At 38.8% G+C, this 20,517-nt stretch overlaps 1 protein-coding gene across 4 annotated transcripts; it reads left to right on the top strand.

Annotated features, from left to right (window-relative positions):
• The first annotated feature begins 18 nt into the window (after positions 1-18).
• On the top strand, positions 19-17,402 carry METTL4 (methyltransferase 4, N6-adenosine). 4 transcript variants are annotated; one of them, XM_071554729.1, is made up of 10 exons: positions 19-250; positions 978-1,494; positions 2,122-2,184; positions 3,106-3,466; positions 5,592-5,661; positions 8,196-8,370; positions 8,585-8,691; positions 9,285-9,373; positions 16,134-16,370; positions 17,183-17,402. In XM_071554729.1, coding segments are annotated over exons 1-9 (1,530 nt in total). In that variant the 5' UTR covers positions 19-248; the 3' UTR covers positions 16,280-16,370; positions 17,183-17,402. The 4 variants fall into 4 exon arrangements, with proteins under 4 accessions (XP_071410830.1, XP_071410831.1, XP_071410829.1 ...); XM_071554730.1 differs by having other exon boundaries at positions 2,119-2,184; positions 16,137-16,370; XM_071554728.1 differs by having other exon boundaries at positions 2,119-2,184.
• The last annotated feature ends 3,115 nt before the right edge of the window (positions 17,403-20,517 follow it).

Genomic DNA, 20,517 nt, shown 5'->3' with positions numbered 1-20,517 from the left:
ACAGGGCGGGCCCTGGGAAGCGCCATGGCAGTACACCAACGTGGCGGCGTCCGCGGCGAGTGTGTGAGCTGTGCCGGGGCCAGACCTGGCGTTTGCCTCCAGCTGTAGGGAGATTTTGTGGAGAAAACCCCCGAGCTTTCTGTGCCTGCGGGACGGGCACCAGTGTTTGGCCTCGTGAGCGCTGGGGCCGCGGCTGCTCCTGTGCCGTGTTACTGCTCCTGAGCGCTGTCACAGTCATCGGTGTCTGCATGTATGTGTGTGTGTGTATACGTATATAGTGCATGTATTTATAAGCATAGTGCATGTATATAGGTAGCGTATACGCGTATATATAGCATGCGTATAGGCAGTTAAATGCCTCCCCGACACCCGATCCCGTCAGATCTCAGAAGCTCAGCAGGGTCAGCCCCGGTTAGTACTTGGATAGGAGACCTCCTGGAAATACCGACCGGGGGCTGTACGTTCTAGTCCTGAGGACTTCCCTGTCACCGTCCAAGCTCGCTCGGCCGTGGCAGATGAACCTTAAGAGTTAAACGGCGGGGCCAGTTCCACGCAGGCTGTGGCTCACCTAAAAAATCCACTGCACAGGCTGGAAGGGCTCACCCACGTGGGGAGAGCCCTTCCCAAATCTTCGTTCCTGAAGCCTGGCCATGCATCCATGTGTATGTATATATGCACTTGTCGTATAGGCATAGACACGATCACATACTAGTTTCCAACCTGTTAAAAGTCTTGTCTTAGAGTAAAAGAACTGCATAAAAGTATAAAAAGTTATGTAGAACTTGCTTACTGTTCAAGTAAAGTGTTAGAGGGATGAAGCTAAAATAAGGGTGAACGTAGTGGGGAAAACAACTGAAGGCAGAAGTTTCTCCAGTGTGTCCTGTGCTCTTGGAAATGTCTGTCTGAATGAAGGTGGGTGCTACTTTCTTAAAGCAATGATCGTTCTGAAAAGCATTTTCTTACAAAAATACGCACAGGTCGAGTTTGCTCCAGGAAGCGAGTGTGGTGGATGAAAGCTACGGTTTCAGGAAGTTGATTTTTTTCTTCCTAAAAAGGGAAGTTAGGATGTCGGTGGTACACTGTCTGACAGCAGGATGGCTCGTGGATCATCTCTCTTTCATCAACCAGTGTGGCTATGAGATCTGTGATTCTTTTTCGTGCCCTGATGGTGTCACTCTTGATGCTGCTGTCACATCTACTGCAAACTGTCACAGTACTTCTACCTTTGTTGTCACCTCTTCCTCAAGCAATGGTCCTACTTACAGCCCTGAAAATGCCCTAGAAACAGAAGGTAAACCAGCAAAAATGAGGTATGTGTTTCGAGGGGAGTTGTTTGACATTTCAAAGCCCCATATAGTTGCACCTGCTGAGGAGCAGCTCTGTCAGGGGTGCCCCGAGGTGAGTGTGACAGAAATCAAGGCCAACAGCAGCAGAGAGGGACACCAAGAAGAAACAAAGAGCGGCATTGAAGATTCTGTTGCCAGTGCTGGGAAGGTATGTTCTCTGTGATACAGTCAACTCTAGTAACCCCATGAGAAGCATTGTTTTGCATACCTGAGTCTTCTGAGGTTGTGCAGAAGAGCAGGAACTTTTCCACGATGTATTTCAAGATGCAGAGAAGCTGCAAGCACTTACAAGGCTATTCTTGTGTCTGTTATGTCAGTAATGTGGATCTTGTGACTCAGGAGCATTAGGTTACTAGACATTGGTGGTAGTCAGGCACTTGAGCTCAAACTGTGGTTGCTGTCAAGACTGTCCGTATTAGCAATTGTGAAGAAGAATAGGAATGAACTTTCACTATTGTTCAGTTCTGTTCTGTATGGACAAAAGGATATAAGAGTCACAGGTCCAAAGCAACAAATGTAATTATGACGACATAGTTAACTTTATTGGTAAACTGCATGTGGCAGCCTAAACTTGTAGTGTGGGCCCAAAGGAGGCATGAGCACCAGCTGTAGCAGGCACTATGTATCCTCAGGTCCCAGTGTCATGAGTAACATACTACAGCTTTAAGTCTATGTACCTTGAGAATAGCTACAGCAGCCTGGCTATGCTTGAGTATTTTTTTCCTTTCCTCGTGGAGTAATATGGATTTTCTTTTTTTCATTGCTCATTCAGCAGAAACGGAAAAGGAAATGTGTGTTCAACCAAGGTGAACTCGATGCTTTGGAATACCATTCAAAGGTAAGTTGGAACAAAAGTATATTTTGCAAGTACATGATACCTGACTTTGAGCGTGTACAGAGTGCAGGGCATAGTTACAAACAAGTTCTGTTCTTGTAGCTTGTTTTATTAGTGGGAATAGTAACTTGAAATGAGATTAGAATTTTAAATTAAACTTCAGATAATTGCTTTACCAAAAAACAAAAAACAGAAGTTAGCTTGATGTCCTGGTTTTGGACAGGATAGTTAGTTTTCTTCTTGGTAGCTGGACAGTGCTGTGTTTTGGATTGAGTATGAGGAGAATATTGATAACAATGACTTAAACATCAGTGTATCGAGTAGTGCTTACCCTAAGTCAAGGAGTTTTCGGTTTCCTGCACTCTACCAGCGAGCAGGTGCACAAGAAGCTGGGAGGGAACACAGCCAGGACAGGTGACCCAAACTGGCCAAAGGGATATTCCATTCCCTAGGATGTCACGTTCACTGTATAAACCGGGGAAGTTGGCCGGGAGCCATGGATTGGTACTGCAGGATGGGCTGGACATGGGTCAGTGGGTGGTGAGCTGTCTTATTGTACATCAGTTGTTTCTTTTGTATGGTATTTCTCTCTCCCTCTTTTTAATAATAATGATAATTTATTTTGTTTCAGTTATTAAACTGATGGGGTTTTTTCCCCTTGTTTCTCCTACCCACCAGGGAGTGAGGGGCATGGGGTGTGAGTGAACAGCTGAAGTGGTACTTGCTTGCCGGCTGGGGCTAGACTGTGACCCATGGCCTTATTTTCATGTCCTTGTAGCTTTTGAGCTAGTGATCTCTGCAACAGGCAAGGATCCTTTTCCCTGCGTGCAAATTGAAAAATGTTTTGATGTCAATTTCATTTCCTGATCAACTTGATACTTGAAAGATCATTTCTTTTTTCCTTGTATCTTTATGGCTATACAGGTCAGGAAGCTGATTTGGGAAGGCGCTTTGCATTTAGTCCAGGAAGGACTCAAAAGTGGTTTTCTTCAGCAAAGTACTGCAGAACTCAGTTGCAGGAAGAGCAATGTTCCTGTTGTCTGTGGGTTGGCTGAATTATGTGAAATGGCAAAGCAGTTTTCAGCTGTGAATGAAGGTGACCATCAGGCTGTACATGTGCTTGAGGGTGAAAACTCCAGTCCAGAGCAGGACCTGCTTTCATGTGTTACAGAAAACAACTCAGATTGTGCAAAGATAATTGTGTTAATGGGGCAGAAGTACTTGGTGCCACCAAAAAGCAGCTTCCTTTTGTCTGATATTTCATGTTTACAGCCCCTGCTGAACTGTAAGTATCTTTAGGTGTTAGAATTTACCTCTTCTCTGCTGCCTGAAAAGAGAGTTAAGGTCAAGATGAATAGGAACTCAGTGGACAGATTTAAATATACAGCATCACACTGACAGGAAATGCTGCTGCAGGCTTTTAGAGTGGTATTTCTAACTTTTGTGCAAATAGGTGAGGGTTTTCAAAAGAATCTTGATTGGTTAGGAGGTCATGTCAAGGGATTATTTCTCTCCAGGAGACTCCTTTAAAAATCAGTAGTTTGTTGACCGTGCTCTGAGTCACTGTCAGCATAGTGGTTATGTAAACGCATTAGATTGGGACCAGCTGTGTGGCTGGATCCTTATCCCACAGGATGCAGCTTAATATAGCTTAAGTCCGTTCTGCTGCTGGGGTGGCAGTCCTGCTCTCTTGTTTTCTAGCTCGATTAGACCATGGCAGAGGGATGTGATTATGCACCTTAAAGTGAGGGTTCCCTTACAGACTCATCGTGTTCAGTGGCAGAGTCTTTTTTATATTGGCATAAACTGATTGTGGAACAAAGTGCAGTATCCCCTAGGGAAGATGATAACTGTTGGAGGAGCTGCTGCACCCAGCTGGAGACAAACACCACTTTAGCAACACGGTGAGGAGCAAGCATGACTTGATGCCTCAGCTGCTACATTTCACATCTGAGAGTTTTGGCTTATGCCAGAATCAGTGACAGAGAAATGGTGGGATTTTAGAATAAACTCTGTAAAAGTAAATCAAAAGCTTTAAGCTGACAGCATGCACCAGTCTTCACTGTATTTCACCATTTCATTAGCTTTCAAATTGATTTTCATTATTATTATTACTCTTATTATTAGCAGCAGCTAAGCTTTGTCAAGCAGTCTTACAGCAAAAGTGTTGCCTGTGACCAAGACCTGAGGATTACTGCTCTGCCTTCTAATCAGTAATTTTAAATTTTTGTAAAGTTGCATATGATAAGGGAGGAAATGTGTAACTTAGATGTTCATTGGTTTTGTTTTGTGTGGGTTTTTTCTTGGTGTTTTTAGTTTTGGTGTTTTTTTTTTAAATAGGAAGACATGCAGCAGGTAGAATCTTACTATCCAAGAAGTCAAGAATTTAGCTATTTAGCTGTTTTCAGCTGTAGGAAAGAGGGAAGATTATAATTGCTCTGTTATCACTATGCAAAGCTATATAAATATGCATATAAGAAAGTATGTTTAGATTCTCCAAGAGGTCAGAGAGCAGCCCAGGAAATGTGAGCAAATTGTTTTGAAATTAGCAACAATGAATGTTATAATGCCATAACTTTGGTTTGTTTGGGTTTTTTTACGTCTCCTGTCTACTTCATGTACTATTTTTCTTCTTCCCTTTCACCTGCCAAAAGAGAAGTAATTCTTGCTGGTCAATCTACTGTAAGGGTAACACCTTCAATATTAAAGGAAAAAGGTATAGTAAGCACATTTAATGAACATCAAACATTGAGCTGTAGTTCATACCATCAGACTCAAGGAAGGACAAATACGTTAACTAGAAAAATAAAATTAGAGACTTTTTTTTTTCATGAACGTGTCCTATATTTTCTCTCCTCCAACTGAAGTAAACTCAGCTTCTCCCATGAAAATTCTCAGTTCTTTTTGTCCGTTGTTTCCATTTTAAACATCACGTTTAAAATCTTGTCTTTCTACCTCCAGTAATGCAAAACAATTTTTGAGGGCTGTCTTGAAGCTCTGTGTGTTCCTGTGGGCCTGCTGAAAGATCAAACAGGACAGGAATCTTGTGTTCAGGGCTTCAGCTTTTCACTCAGTTGAGTTCCTTATTATGTAGTTTCTGTTGGGAAACTTGGAGAAATTTTCAGTTTTGAGACTTGCACTCTATAATTTTTTTTTCTGAAAATCCTTAAGATGTTCATAATTTCTTGGAGGGATATGAGACAGACCACATAAATATCCGTGCCTTGGGTAATCAGCCTAAAAATCTCTGAAGGATATGACTATCTGAATTTTTAAAAGTATGCCAAAAGTCTTCTAACTTCTTATTTGTAAAGAATAGAAGAAATGTGTGGGTTTGCTGTGTATCAGTTTCAACTCACAGACTTTTAAAAAACTAATTTACTGCCTTTTTTTTAAATTTCACTTGCCAGACAAGAAAAAATACGATGTAATTGTGATCGATCCACCATGGGAGAACAAGTCTGTTAAAAGGAGCAACAGGTACATTTTATAGTAAAATCAAACAAACTTTGTTATTGTAGCTTGCAAAGGGTAATTAACATTTTAATGTACTGATGCAATCTAAGACCAATATAACTGAAACTGCAGCTTAAACTTGCAAATATTTTGGCATATGCTTACCTTCAAGTCTATGAAATGTCTTGGGGATTTCACTGAAAGGGCTTGGATACCTGACATACAAAATATTTTCAAGAGTAGATCTTAAATTACATGGCTGGTGAGAGAATGTTAGTTCTTCAGAATTATAAAGGAAGTCTAGAGTCAACTGTTTTGTAAGGCCAAGATCATGCAGATATTAATTTATAATTAATAGGGTTACTTCAGTGGGCATAAAGCTAGATTAATGTGTATTTCCAGAACTGAAATCTAATTCAAAAGTTTTGATGGTGGTAGATCTTTGTTTTTCCATATTTGTGTGTGTGTGTTTTTTTTGTTGTTGGGGAATTTTGGTTTTGGTTTTTGTTTTTGTTTTTTTTTATTTAATTTGTGCTGCAGCTTGAGCTTCAGCCTAATGGGAAGAAAAAAGTTATAATGCAGCAGTAAAATTCTCGAGTGCAATAGGAACTTTTTGAGTACTGTAGTTTATGAAGTCATTAACTTAAATTTTTATGGGCTTCCTTCACCACTGAGTAACATCAGGCTTATGCCAGTGGAGCCCTCTTGGATTACCTTTCATAGGATAGGAGCCCCTATGGATTATCATAAATTGTATCCATGTGAAAGAAGGCCAGACAGGAAATAGGCCCTTACAGCTTTCTAGAGTAATGTCTACTGTAGCTTTTGAAGCTGTTATGGGTTTAGCCAAGTAGGCCAAGAAGTTAGGCTTTGAAGTTCAGATTAGGCCTGAAATTGTCAGATGACTTGAGCTGGGCTGAGCTAGCTAACAGCTGACTTCTTCCAGCCAATAATATTGTATTCCATACCATGCTGCATCATCTCAAAGGGTGTAAAATCCAGTGTGTGGGAGTGGCTTGGTCAGTTCCACCATGGCTAGAGTACAGAGAAGATGTGCCACAGTTGCGCTCATCTGTTAGGCCCTGCTCCTGCTGCCGCTACTTGCAATTTGTTTGCATTCAGGGAAGTAGAAACATTTTTGTTGTTACTCTTTCTGTTTCTTGCTATGTGTCTCTTAGAGTACTTAGAGATCTAGTGTAATAGACTTTGCTTTGTATTAATTTGGGAGTGGGAAGTTATTCCCTGTTATATATATGTAACTTGTGTAAGTGTGTGTTATATTGTAGTTTCCTCTTAATTTTCTCTTTTCTGTATAAATACATGTAGTTAGTTTCAGCATAAACCTGCTTTAGAATTTTTTTCCCCTCTCTCCCTCTTGTTTTTCCCTTAGCTGGTTGGGGGGGAGGAGGGACCCTTTTCACTCTGTCCTGGACAAGTTGGCGTTTTGCCAGCTCAACCCAGGGCAGAAGCTTTTAATGAAGACATGGTGTGAAGATGCAGAGACTGATTAGTAGGCTTTACGTGAAAGCCCTACAGAAACCTATAGAAACTCCCAGTTGAACTCATTCAAGTGTCTTTCTTGACTGTGTGTGATACTTAGAGGAAAATTGCAGTTATTCACAAGCATAAATTAGCCAGCACAGTGGAGGAGCCATCACTGCCCTTAATGACCTTGTTGACAGCTAATCACAGGGAAGCATTTCACATCTGGGTGAATCTTTTTTCTCTAGACAGTCTGGTCCAGGAGGTATTTTGGATTTTATGCATGTTTACTGTTTCTCACTGTGGCATTGTACAGGGTCCCAGGTACCCAAATGGTGGCTGTTGATTTCCACTAAGCAGTGTGCCGGTATTCTGGTGCTGCAGTGTGTAGGTTCTATGAATTACAACTTGCTAATAGTGTAGAATAGCGTCATGACAAAAATGGTAGAACAGAGCTGAATCTGGAAAGCATACTGAATTCACTGCTGTAACATTCACTTAGCTCAGAAAAGTGCACAATGATTTTGTATAATCTAGAGAATTTCTGCCATAACTGGCAATTTTAAAAAAGGAATAAAATCTGAAAGTAATTGAAGAAATTCTTATCCTCTATGATCTTTTAACTTGCTAGTTAAATTAGTGTTGCCCTTGCACTTGCAAAGGACTCACTTGTCATTTTCATTTGGAAGAGAACTTACTATGAGAAGCTACTTTCAACAAAATCTCTTTGTTAAGTCGTAAAGATGAGAACATTCAATTACACATGATAGTTCTTAAATGAAACATGGGCTTTTGGACTTCATCAGAGTCACAACTCATAATGCTTTATTTGGGGGAATAGTGGAAATATGTAGTTAAAGGTTCTCAGTAAAACTTAAGTATATACACTAATGATTTGATAAAAAAATCCATCGTATTTGGCCACTGGGTGTCAGTCTTGAACTATTTTTATGACTTCAGTTGTCAGGAGATAATTTTTGAAATATCTCTGTGTAATTTCTTTACCACTTTATGTTGCTTTGCAATTTTTAAATTTCATATATGCTAACTTGGTTTCTTACTGCATTTCTGTATAGGTACAACCACTTGTCTTCATGGCAAATGAAGCAGCTTCCTGTACCAGCACTAGCTGCTCCAAATTGTCTTGTAGTCACATGGGTGACTAATAGACAGAAGCATTTACGTTTTGTTAAGGATGAACTTTATCCTCATTGGTTGGTGAAGCCACTTGCTGAGTGGCACTGGGTGAAAGTAAGTTCTCAATTTGTTTTGTTGCTTTCTTGGAGACTGAGAGGACTTGTACTATAACACCTTATAGTCTTATAATTTGTTGATGTAGCACCCTGTGCTTTTGTGTTTGAAAGGTATGGTGTCATCACTATCCTCCATTTTATAAAAGAAAATGTCTTGGACAAAAATGAATATCAAAGTCTTCCACTGTGTATTTTTAACATTTTTGTGTCAGATTACTAGAGCTGGTGAATTTGTATTCCCTTTGGATTCTTCGCACAAAAAACCCTATGAAGTTCTTGTATTGGGAAGAGTTCAAGGAGATGCAAAGGAAGCCTTAAGGTATGTCAGGACAATGTTAAATGTCTTTTTGAGGATGTGAGGATCCTCTTTGTATATGTCACTTAATCGTAATACAATAAAATGTCCCAAAATCTCATGGCATTATTTCTTGGCTGATTGTGGCCTTTTTAACTTTGGGGTAAGGATGGGCCTTAGTGAGATTAAAGAATGGAAACCTTTGCCTGTTCCTTACATTTCTCTGTGCTGGGGAACTGGCTTAGATGAAAGTCCCGTGGACAGGGCTTCCTTTGCTGAGATATTCACTTGGACTGTGAGTCCTTGGCACAGGCTGATGCCATTTTGGGGATGCTGCTGTTTTTCTACACAGGAAAAGATACAGGATTATGTTATTTGATCTCAATATTTTTGTATGGCTGTTGTTAAGCAAGTTTTGTCTAAAGCCTCAGTGATTTCATAAACAGTCCTTTTATATGTCTGAGCAACATTTAACTTTCCTTGGACTTACCTGAAGTTTGACTGCAAATGAGGATTCTGTGTATTATCTCTCATCTGAAGTAGCTGTGTGAGAGCTACAGCATCACTGAGTGGCATTCATTCTCATACTTCTTTTCTTGTTCTTATTTATACAACAGGAAATCTGAAGGTGTACTTCCAATTCCAGAGCATAAGTTAATTGTCAGCATACCCTGCACTCTGCATTCACATAAACCACCTCTTACAGGTATGTTTTGGTTTTGTTGCATAATGTTTCTGTAATGCAGTGGACTTTGATGTCTCATTCTAGTATATACCTTGAAGTGCCTTAATTTCCCATATGAGAAGCAGTTTTGCTCAATAGAAGTTGTGGTTCCTCAGCATTTCTAAAAGTGTTGTGAGGCACATAGGTCTTGGTCTAAAAATGAACGTGGAAACTAGAACCTTGAGCATTATTGTATGAATATTTTGGCTAGACATGTAAAAAAGGTTGCCTTTTTCAAAATCTGTCTTTTAAATACCACACAAACAGTTTACACATATTTAATGTATGAAGTTATGATGAATGACTTTAAGTGTATTGTCAGGAGAGAACTTTGGGGGTATATAAAATAGGATATCTTCTACTTAGTTAATAAAACCAGAAAACTATTTCTTTATTATGTCATCTTGAAGGAAAAGTTTTTGTTTCTGCATTAATTGCCTGCAATAAAATTATGGCTTTAAATCCAAAAACTTAATTATTTTAGAACTGCTAGTAATAGGCAACAAATAAGGCCTATTTTAAGGCCTCCTGTTTATGTCTGAGGAGATGTATTTAATTAACTGAAATTGATGCAGTAACTCCAGCCAGCCAGTTATTGTGAGTATAAATCCAACTTTTTGGACTTTAATCCAAAGAATTTGAAGGTTTCTATGTGATATGTTGCTACCTTTTGCATGTTGTTCTGGAGCACTCTGACTAATTTTTGTCAATAGGAAGTTGTATTTCTTTCATTATTATAGCCCCTTAGAACCTTGCAAAGCTATGGTAAGAAATGTATTTAGTGCCTCTCACAAAAATGGTTTCATCCTCCCGCAAGGGGGAAGCTCACAATGAATCTGCAAATATTCCAGGTGCACATGGTGTTATGTAGTCATATCAGAAAGGGCAGGTAGAAGAAAAGTTTCATGTTGGTGGACAGGAGAGGTGTCACAGTTTGCTTTACAGACGTGGTTTCTTTTTTTTATTCCCAAAGAATAAAACAGCTTCAATTTGGAAGCTGATCTGTAAAATTGTTTTTTGTTCAGGGACACTCTAAAATTTGTGTTTGGGGGCTTGTTTTGTTAAATTAACATATACATATATATATATATATACCTCTTCAAAAGCTAGTAGAAGGAACATACTTTGGTTGGCTAAAAATAACAAAAAAGGAAGGCAATTCTAGCAGTTTGTATGTATTATAGAAATTCTAGTGCCAGAATGGTCCTTGGAACACTTCTTTTGTAGGGCAGAAGCTAGAAGCTGTATAGGGGAATCCTTTTTAAATTATGATCCTGAATAGATTTTGAAAGAAACTGCTGATTTTTTGTGTGTTTCTTGAATCTTTATTTGAATGCTGGGATTTGATACCATTATGCAGCATTTATGTTTCTCTCTGAAAAAAGGAATTTACTGTGGAGTACATATCAGTGATTTACAAGGTTTTTTATAAAATTCCATGTGTATCCTACAGGGTTTTGGCATCTCCGTTCAGAATATGGTTATGTCATGAAAAGGTAGATCATAAGGCAAAAATTAGTTGCTGATGCTTTGACTTAAGTGCTGTCCAAGGTACTGCTTTCACGACTGGACAATATTCTGGAGTGGCCAGTAGAGAGCAGTTGAGCTACATCCTAGAGGGTTTCAGAAGGAATTTGAACAGAAGCAGAGATTTGGCAAGAGGCAGAAGGACACTTGATGAGTCAACTGCATTCTTTATGCTTTGTTTAAGTAGTAACAAAGGCAAAAATATTAGTATTTACTGATACTGTCTGGCAATTTGTTTCTTATTACAATAATAAAAGTTGTATGTTGGTACATATGTAGCCACTTAATGACTGATTATAGCAGTTTATCTCTCTGGGGGAAGAGAAAGATGTAAATTAAAGTAAGCCATCAAAAAGAGATGTTTGTGTTCCTACAGTGCATTTAACCATGAAATTACAACTGTAGGGGTTTTTGGTGATGCATGTGCTGTGTTCAATGCTTAGAGCTTTAATAAGTCATTGTAAATGTGCTTAAGCTTCTCTATGCAAATGTTTAAAATCAAATTTATTACTCCAGGTTTTGATTCAAATAACGGCAGGTTTTCTTCCTAATTCAATCCAGTATTACTCTTAGAAGACATAAAAGATATTCTGTTATGCGGATGTATGAAGTTTTACATAACTTCACATCACCATGTTTCCTTTTCCTGTATTATAGATTGTTCTTGTTATAGTCATTTCTCCTCAAGTTTTTAAGTGTACATTAATTGTTAGAGAATAATATTGTCATGTGGGAGTATGCCTAAAAACACTGGAATTAACTCTTGACTGTGTTCTAGCCACTCTGCATACGCTCAGCAGAATAATGCAATGGGAAGTCATGGGAACTCCTTCCTCCTGGAGCAAGCCTGGCTTGTCAGGCCATATAAGAAAGGTTTTTCTTGGAACTAAAAAGTAAATGCCTTTTTTTTCCTTATGTGCCTTGTCAGCCATTACTGTTAAACTAATTGATAGGTGCATCAACATCTGGGTTTAACTTGAAGCTCAGGAAAGATGCAGAGGTGTGGAGCCATCTTTGTGCTGAGTTTCAGTTCTTTTTCTGGTCCTTCTCTGTTTAGGGATTAGACAAACTGCGCAATAAGGACCTCTACATTGCAAACTCTTTTGAAGGGTCATTCTATACTGAGATCAGCTGTGTGCTTTGTGCTTTGCATGGCTCACTGATCAGGCAGTGAAAAGCAGACAGTAATTTTCACTTTACATATCCAATTTGTCAATGCAGAACTTGCTTTTTAGGCAATGGATGTTCAAAAGGTAAGGGGAAACTGTTGCTTGTTTCAAAAATAATTCCTCTTTTTGCTTATTTAAACCCTTTTAGCAGCATGCATCTTCATTACATGTTTGGGATTAAGAGTAAGCAGGTGTGGCAGGTGTCTGGTGGACTGTGCTTCAGAGTGAAGTGGGTTTTCTGGAAGACCAATGTTATGTCTACCAGCTGGCTTTGTGCTAACATCATGTGTCCTAGGGCATCAGGTGCCCAAATATAAGTGCCTGGGTTGCTCTCATAGTGTTTGTGACACCTTCAAGTGACAAAGAATAGGCTGTTTATACTTTATTTAAGCTGTTGTTTCTTGTCAGTGGTATCTGTAAGTGGATAGAAGTAATTGTGTGGTGGGTTTTGTTTTTCAATTTATTCCTGTGGTAGAAGAACTTAGTATTTAATCTTTCTACTGATGTAGCTCCTCTAACCTGTTTTCAGAGTTAAAAAACTCCAGGGTTTGCTTGAAGGCTGCAAGTCAGATCCCTGTGTGTTAAGATAGCCTTCTGGTGATTAAAAACATCTAACCCAAAAGCCATAATTTGTAACTTGATCATTGACTTCTCCTATTTTAAGGAAGCCAATGTAATGAGATGTTAAGCCAACAAAATGCAGTCTTCTTGATATGGTAATTTACATTGCAGTCCAAGTTACTGCCTGATGTGATTATGTAAATGCCTATAACCTTGCAATGAAAAATCATACTATAACGTGTTCTCGAATTATATGTAGTATGCCTCTCTTTTGGAAAAAAGCCTCCAACTTAAAGATCATCTCTGGCAGTAGGAAAGCAGATCATCCCTGGGACTTACTTTTAAATTCTATAACTGAATTGATAGAAGGACTGTCACGTGCCCTGTGCTTCTGCTGAACCTATCAGTTTTTTGGCTACCTCTTTTATGCTTTTTGATGAACCAGTCTTTGAAGTTGGTTGAGTCATTGAAGTGTGGTTTCTGCCCTTCTAGGCATGGAAGTTCTTGATTGCTGAACTTAGTGCCATGATGGTATTTTTAACCTATGTGTTTTAAGATCTAGCAACCTGTTACAGTATTTCAGCATCCTCATTGTAAACAATTTCTTCCTTATATCTAGTCTGAATTGATCCTATTTTAGTTTAAAACAATTACTCTTTACCCTATTGCTGCACGCCCTGTTAAAAAGTTTGTCCTCATCTTTCTTAGAGGCCCTCTCTAAGCATTGAAAGGCCACAATAAGGTCTCCCCGGAGCCTTCTCCAGGATAAACAATCCCAACCCTCTCAGCTTGTCCTCCTAGAAGAGGTGCTTCAGCCCTCTGATTGCCTTGGCAGCAAATGATGCACAAGGAATCCTTATCTAACTGGAGCTGGAAGAAGAACAATTAATTTTACCACTTTTTTAAAAAAATTATACTGGGTTTGAAAAATGGTATAAAAACAGGTACTCCTAGTGATGTCTAATTTGATGTACTCACATGACAGCAAACAGTACAGCAAGTCTTCTGTCAGAATGTACATTTTCCTCTAAACTTCCCAGACTTCTTCACAAATGTTAGATTTGTTTAAGCGTTTTAACTTGTCTCTAAAAAAAGCAGGTTTTTGGAATAAGATTCCTGGTGGTAGCAGTATTTTTTAGATTAAAAGCTGCCTTCATGCTAACCCATCTGAGACATTCACGTGACATTTGTTAAAAATTGGGAGAGGAGAAGAGATTTTTATGTGAAGCCACAATAGAAGAAAGCCTGGAAACAAGAATTACAAAATATTTATGAAAAAGTTTTGAATATCTTGAAGCTTTTTAAGAGGTGATCATATAGGTAGGAAATAACATACCCAATAAAATACGGGGTTTAAAAGCTTGTCTGGGGACTGCATGCTGGATACATTTTTGGTTGATGTTTTTCAAAAAGCATGACATTGCATCTGGGGCTGGCTAACACTGGAAAGCAAAGTGGATGCTCATCTTGTCTGCAAAAGGAGTAACCCATGACTTGGTCAGCTGGAGTTTCACACAGGCAGTCTGTGACTGACAAACTTGCTACAGAGAGTCAGAACCTGGATTGCACAAAAAAACCCAGAAAAGGCATTCCTTCTCATACTTTAGTGTATGCTGATTGGATGTTTTTGTGCTTTATGCGGTGATCAAATCTGAAGAGACTGAGTCAAGCAGCATAATGTGTAATTTATGAGTTCTACCTTTAGTTGACAGAGATTCAGAAATCACTGGGAGATCTGATAAAAAATGGCCCCTCGTCATTCTAAACATAACTCAGGTTCACATTTATCACAGACAGATGTCATTTTTTCCCTGCCAATCATTTATTTTGGTGCTCAGAAACTCCAAGTGCTGTTAAATAAAGTCAGGGAGTATCCCTGCATGAATCTGGGAGCTCCTCTGTGATCTAAAGCAGTTTGCTTGTCAGCCTTGATAAAAAGAGTAGAACTAGAGAGTGGTACTCAAATTACAGACATATTCTGTGCCTCCTGCTCAGGATCCTGGAGAGAGGGGAAGCAAACACTGACTGAGCTGAACCTGAGAACAAGTTCCAACAGCCTCCAAACTTGCAGCTGAAGAGGGAGAGTTGCTGCTTACAGCACCTGAATGCATCTCCTTTCTCTCAGCAGGGAATGTTTCATGGGGCACAAAGGTGTGGGAATACACTCCAAATATGAAGCGCTTCTGAAAACCCTCTTGAGGTGTCTTTCTGTGCCTAAACACCTCTCAAAATGGGGGCACTGAATGCCACTTTTCATTGGGTCTGTGACAAGATCAAACATCAGGAAAAAAAAGATTCTTTAAAAAAATAGTCATATGAAATCCATGAGGTTACACACAATGTCAAGGTTTAAATTCTGAAAAAGACCCCGGGCATCTCCCACTGTGGCCAGTGTGAGATCCCACATTGACCCCACACAGCTTTAAAACAGTCTCCCAAAATCTAAATTAAGAGAGATGTTTTCATAATTTTTCTTCTTTTGCTCTCAGTAACAAAACCAAAAACTTAATATGGAATTTTTAGTATAGATAAGGCTTTTTTGGTCTTCCTGTCTTCACTGTATTGGGTACTCCTTAAACCTTGGCTTTTCTCATGCATGTTTTTATACACAAGAACTTGGTAGCTGTTTCATGATACCTACTTATGGGTTTTTTTGAACCAGCCACAGACTAAATGGCTCTGTATGACAAGTAACACATTTAGCAATAAACTTTGAAATAATACTTTTCAAGCAAAATGTGAGATCTTTTTTTGTCACTCTGAGAATGCTAGTCATAACCAGTGACATTAATATCATTGATGTTAATGACAGACATCTGTTTATTTGGATTGAAGCAGTAAAAATGCCTAACTGTAAAAGAAATTTGAGATTTATGTTACTGAATAAAAGAACAGAGTTATATAAATATCTCTTCAGTTGCCAAATTGGTATTGGGGAAGAAGTAGTGCCTGCATTTTTATAGCCCTTTAGTGTTATGCTTATTTAACTAGTGTTCCTTATTTTACCTCCTAACAGTCATCACAAAAATGCTTTTATTCCCTTTAAGGTGCAAAGGAAAATAGCGTGGTCTTAATTAAGAAAAGAGTTTTTTATTTATTTTTAGAAATGTTACCCCTTTGTTATAGGAGTGAAGTTAGTCTTTAGGAGATGTTTGGTTGATATTAGTAAAAAATTCAGAACTCATCTATGTAGAGGCTGCAATAAATCCTCATTCCCTTTCTCTAAATGAAAACCAATAAATCAGGGCTATTGAAGGCCTTGACAGTATTGTTCAGAATCTCAAGGGCACTTATTTAAAATTACTTTCTCACTATAAATAGTCCAGCTGTTTGATGAAGCCCCTGAAGTTAATTTGCTGTCTCTCCCTTTTTTAATGAAATATTTGTTTTTTCATCCACTAGCATCACAGGGGTGGTTTTATTTGTTTTCTATTGTTATTTGCACCATTTTCACTGTTCTTTGTGTTTTTTTCTTACACACACAGCAGTTCTGGCAGAGTTTATCAAGCCAGATGCGGAATGCTTGGAGTTGTTTGCTCGCAACCTACAGCCTGGCTGGACCAGCTGGGGAAACGAGGTCCTGAAGTTTCAGCACATTGACTATTTCAGTCTTCTGCAGAATGAAAACTGAGCTGTGCCTCACATATCTATATTATCTGAAATTCTGTGCCTTCCCAGGGGGACTCTTGAACTTGTCTTTATTACTGATGGTTCCCTTAAAGGTAATGAAACTAATTGCATTTCAGATAAAATTCTTGAAGTAACAGGATATCTGTTTAATGGTATCTCTGTTTGTACAAGTTCATCTCTTATTTTGATGACCTGAACATATTTAAATACTGGTGTTGGAGTGTAAGTTCATCCTTGTTTTTTTTTTAAACCTCAAGAAAAGAACTATATCTTAAAGTATTCTCACTGTAGTTATTAAATTTGAGCTAATAACATATCAGAAGTGCTACATTGTAACACTTGTGGTTTTTTAAAGAGTGACAGTGAGTCTTTAAAGTGTCAATGGAAGTAAACAGTTCTGAATTACGCATATTTTCTTAAAGAAGATTGTTTTTTGCAAAACAATGGATTTTGAACTAAAATAGCTATGAAGACAGGTTATCCTCCTATGTGTTAGTATCTATGTACCTCAGAGGAAATAAGAGGAACAGTACTTGTGTTAATTTACACATGAATTTTTGTCTGACTACATTCTATGTAAAATTATACTTTTAAAACAGTGGGCAATTATATCTTTCTATAAAGGGTGTTAATTCTTTGAATACATTGTAAATGATCAGTCTCAAAATCTTACAAATTCTGAAATTTTAACAGATTATATGTATGTTTTTAAAATTCTCCTTCCCTATTTTCTTGGAACATTAAAAAGCCATGACAGTGAGTTGTAGTTTTCAGCTAACATAAAGATGATACTCTTTTTTTCTTTAAAGAATGGTACACTTTGTGTGTCCTTTGCTGTGGTTAGATATGCTTTGAAAAATAAAAAGAAAACGTAATGAAGCCTTTGTTGCTTACTCATTTGCAGCACTAGAGGCAGAGGTGCTGGACAAGCTGATTTTCCTGATGGCAAGCTCCTGAGTTCTGGCTGTCTATCACTGGGAACAAAATGCATCGCATACCTCCTTACCTTCATTTCCTTTTTGGTAGTCTGATGACCTGTGAAGATTTTTTCTTTAAATTTAAGTGTTAGTAGTTTATTTTTTGATAATTTTGTAATAAAAATGTAAATAAAAACTTGTGTGTTATTTGCAGACCAAATTTCTGTACTGCTGTTCAATTTCATGTTTTACCTATTGGAGCAGTGGAATTAACAAAGCAAGTACTTCTTTTCTCCCTCCCCCAACAGTTAAACATATACTCAAAATAAGTAAATAATATAACAGTGAAGGTAGTTACCAGGGAAAACTTTTCTTGCTGCATGATTTTATTTAGTCTGCATTTTACATATTTAGTACCTAAGCAGCCTTACCTTACAGCTACAAGGGATAGAAGATGCTTTATTTGCTTTCAGCTTTACAAGATATTCCTTACCTGCCACTTCTGTATTTCCAGTCAGAATTCCCTTGCCCTCCCAAGGTGTTCTCATCTAGTACTAGATGAGTATATGAGACTCAAGCATGGAATAAATCATAACTTGTTTATATCTTGTTTTTCCTTTGTACTCGGTAAACAGCACAAGAAATGGCAATATTGTCTGTTCCACATCCGCTGCTATGAACGGCTCTAGATTACCTTTTAATTGCAAATAAAAGAAAGATGAACGGTCTTAGAGCAGGAAACCCCCTTTCTGCTTTGAGCTAAGCAGCAGAATCCTTTTAAGGGAATGACCTTCAAGCTGTGTAAGAATTAGTGATCTTATTTATCTGTCTTTTCTGTGGAGTCATTGCAAATTGTGGCTTTCTAGAATCATTAGGTTTGGAAGAGACCTCTGAGATCACCGAGTCCAACTGTTAACCTGGCATCACCATGTTCACCACTAAACGAGAAGCTGAGCAGCTGGGAATCCAGCCTCTTAAGTATGGCTTGTGCCGCCAGAATGTAAGCTTAGTTTTGACACCTGTGACCCCTGTGCTCCTTCGTCTGCTACAACTCTATGACGGCGGGTAGGCATGGGGGAATACAGGATAGCAATGAGATGCTAAGGTGTATGTGATAAGTAGCAGCCTTTGTATTCCATACAACTTCACTGTTCCTAAGAAATTACAGGGGGTTTCTCTCTAATTTAAAAGAGATTTTCTGCTTTTCTATTCTGGTATCACATATTCCATGGAAAAATAGATAAAGCTTGTATTTTACTAACAACATTGATGAAATAGAAGTTTTTTTCATCTGTAAATTCTTTTTGTGGCAGCTTGGTGAAGTTACAATTGCGATTGCTCAAGAATTTTCAGAAAGTATGTTATTTGGTACATCTGTTGTTATTTAACAGGACAATGATAGAAGTTTCTTTGGCTAGGTGTTCTCCACTACTAAAAGCCTTTTAAAATTATGTCTTACTGCAAAACAATTTCAGTTCATAAAGCAAAATAGTGATTTTAAGCTGCTCCTATATGTAGAGTACATCAAGTGTCATAATCAAATTTACTTTTATGAAACTTCAGGTTTGAAGGTTTGAGTATGATTTTGAAATGTCAAATTAGCATATGACCTTTACTTGTATTTTTAAACTTCAGTGAAGCAAAAAGAATTATACCAGTAAGAAGTATTTTTGGAATAGTGATTGCTAGGCATGAACTCCTGTGAAAACAGCAAAATTTATTTGCAAGAGTAAATATTACTAAAAAAGTGAATTAAGTGAGTAGTTCTTACCTCTTTATAGTATTCAGCTCAGATAGGTGTCAGCAGCAGTAAAGAGTTGACTTTGAAAATAGATTTCCAAAATACATAAAATTAAAGCTATAAAATTACAGGAGGTAAATACCATTATGCCCTGAGAATTATGTTCATTAACCTCAAGATGCTGTTTAAGACTGCTTATTTTGGGACATAACAGAAAGGGAATGGAAGGTGCCTGGAGAATAGCCAAGGTTTCAGAAATGGTCAAGCTGCTGAGAGAAGTCTTGTGGTGTCCCAGCTGTCAGGTATTTTCATAGAATCAGAGCACAGTTTGATTTGGAAGGGATCTTTGCAGGTCTAGTCCAACCCTCCCAGCAATGAGCAGGGATATCTTCAAATATATCAGGTTGCTCAGAGCCCCATCCAAGCTGATCTTGAATGTTTCCAGGGATGAGACATCTACCACCTCTTGAATGTTTCCAGGGATGAGACATCTACCACTTCTCTTGGCAACCTGTTCCTGTGTTTCACCACCCTCATTGTAAAAAATTTGTTCCTTGTATCTAATCTAAATCTACTCTGTTTTAGTTTAAACCGTTACCTCTTGTCCTATTGCAACAGGCCCCGCTAAAAGAGTCTGTACTCATCTAAGTACTAGAAGGCTGCAATAGGTCTCCCTGGAGCTTTTTCTTCTCATTGAGCAACCCCAAGTCTCTCAGCCATTCCTTACAGGACAGATACTCCATCCTAATTGTCTTCGTGGCTTCCTCTGGACTTGCTCCAACAAGTCCACATCTTTCCCATGGTAGTGAACCCAGAGCAGGATTCAGCACTCCAGGTGGAGTCTCATGAGAGCAGAGTAGAGGGGGAGAAGTGACCAGCTGGCTAAGATGTGGTTGTGCATATGGGCTTCAAGAAGAGATTGTTGAGTCACGTCCAGCCTCTCATCCACCAACAGCCTCAAGTCCTTCTTGGCAGGGCTGGTCTCGATCTGTTCATCCCTTGTACTGTTACCGGGGATTGCCCCAATCCAGGTGCAGCACCTTGCACTTGTTGAACTTCATGAGGTTCCCATGGGCCTAATTCTTGAGCTTGTCCAGGTCCCTCTGGAAGGCATCATGTCAATTGGGCACGTCAGCTGCACCACACAGCTTGATGTCACTGCAAAGTTGCTGAGGGTGTATTCAATCCCACTGTGTCAGTAATGAAGATATTAAACAGTGCTATTAAACATTTTTTCAGTGGTCTGACAGTTTAGTGGGTCTTGCTTGACTTTACAACTTTTGCTACAGTAACATGTTTGGGTTGTAATGATTAGGAGTACCCTAGTGCAGCAGCACATTGCTGTCCCATTTTCTTCAGTCCCTACCTGTGTGGGCATTGCTTTTTGCAGAGAACACAGCAATGGAAAGCAGCTGCCAATGCCTAAACTGCAAGACTTAAAAACTCTTTCTGTGACCTAGCTGTGTGCCTTGGATCCATCCTGGCTCTGGGAAAGACTTCCAGGACCAGGAGGAGACCCACGGTGCTTTGGTCAGAGCTGTACTGGTAAAAGAGGTACATTCTGTTCCCTAGTGTGTATCA

Source organism: Pithys albifrons, chromosome 4 (genome assembly GCF_047495875.1).
Source record: "Pithys albifrons albifrons isolate INPA30051 chromosome 4, PitAlb_v1, whole genome shotgun sequence".
NCBI lineage: Eukaryota > Metazoa > Chordata > Aves > Passeriformes > Thamnophilidae > Pithys > Pithys albifrons.
Note: the sequence above shows the minus strand (reverse complement) of the source record. Positions and strands in the feature narration are given on the sequence as shown.

Coding starts and splice junctions, on each gene's coding strand:
- METTL4 (XM_071554728.1), top strand. Junction 1,495..2,118: donor CTGTTGCCAGTGCTGGGAAG/GTATGTTCTCTG, acceptor TTGCTCATTCAG/CAGAAACGGAAAAGGAAATG. Junction 2,185..3,105: donor CTTTGGAATACCATTCAAAG/GTAAGTTGGAAC, acceptor ATGGCTATACAG/GTCAGGAAGCTGATTTGGGA.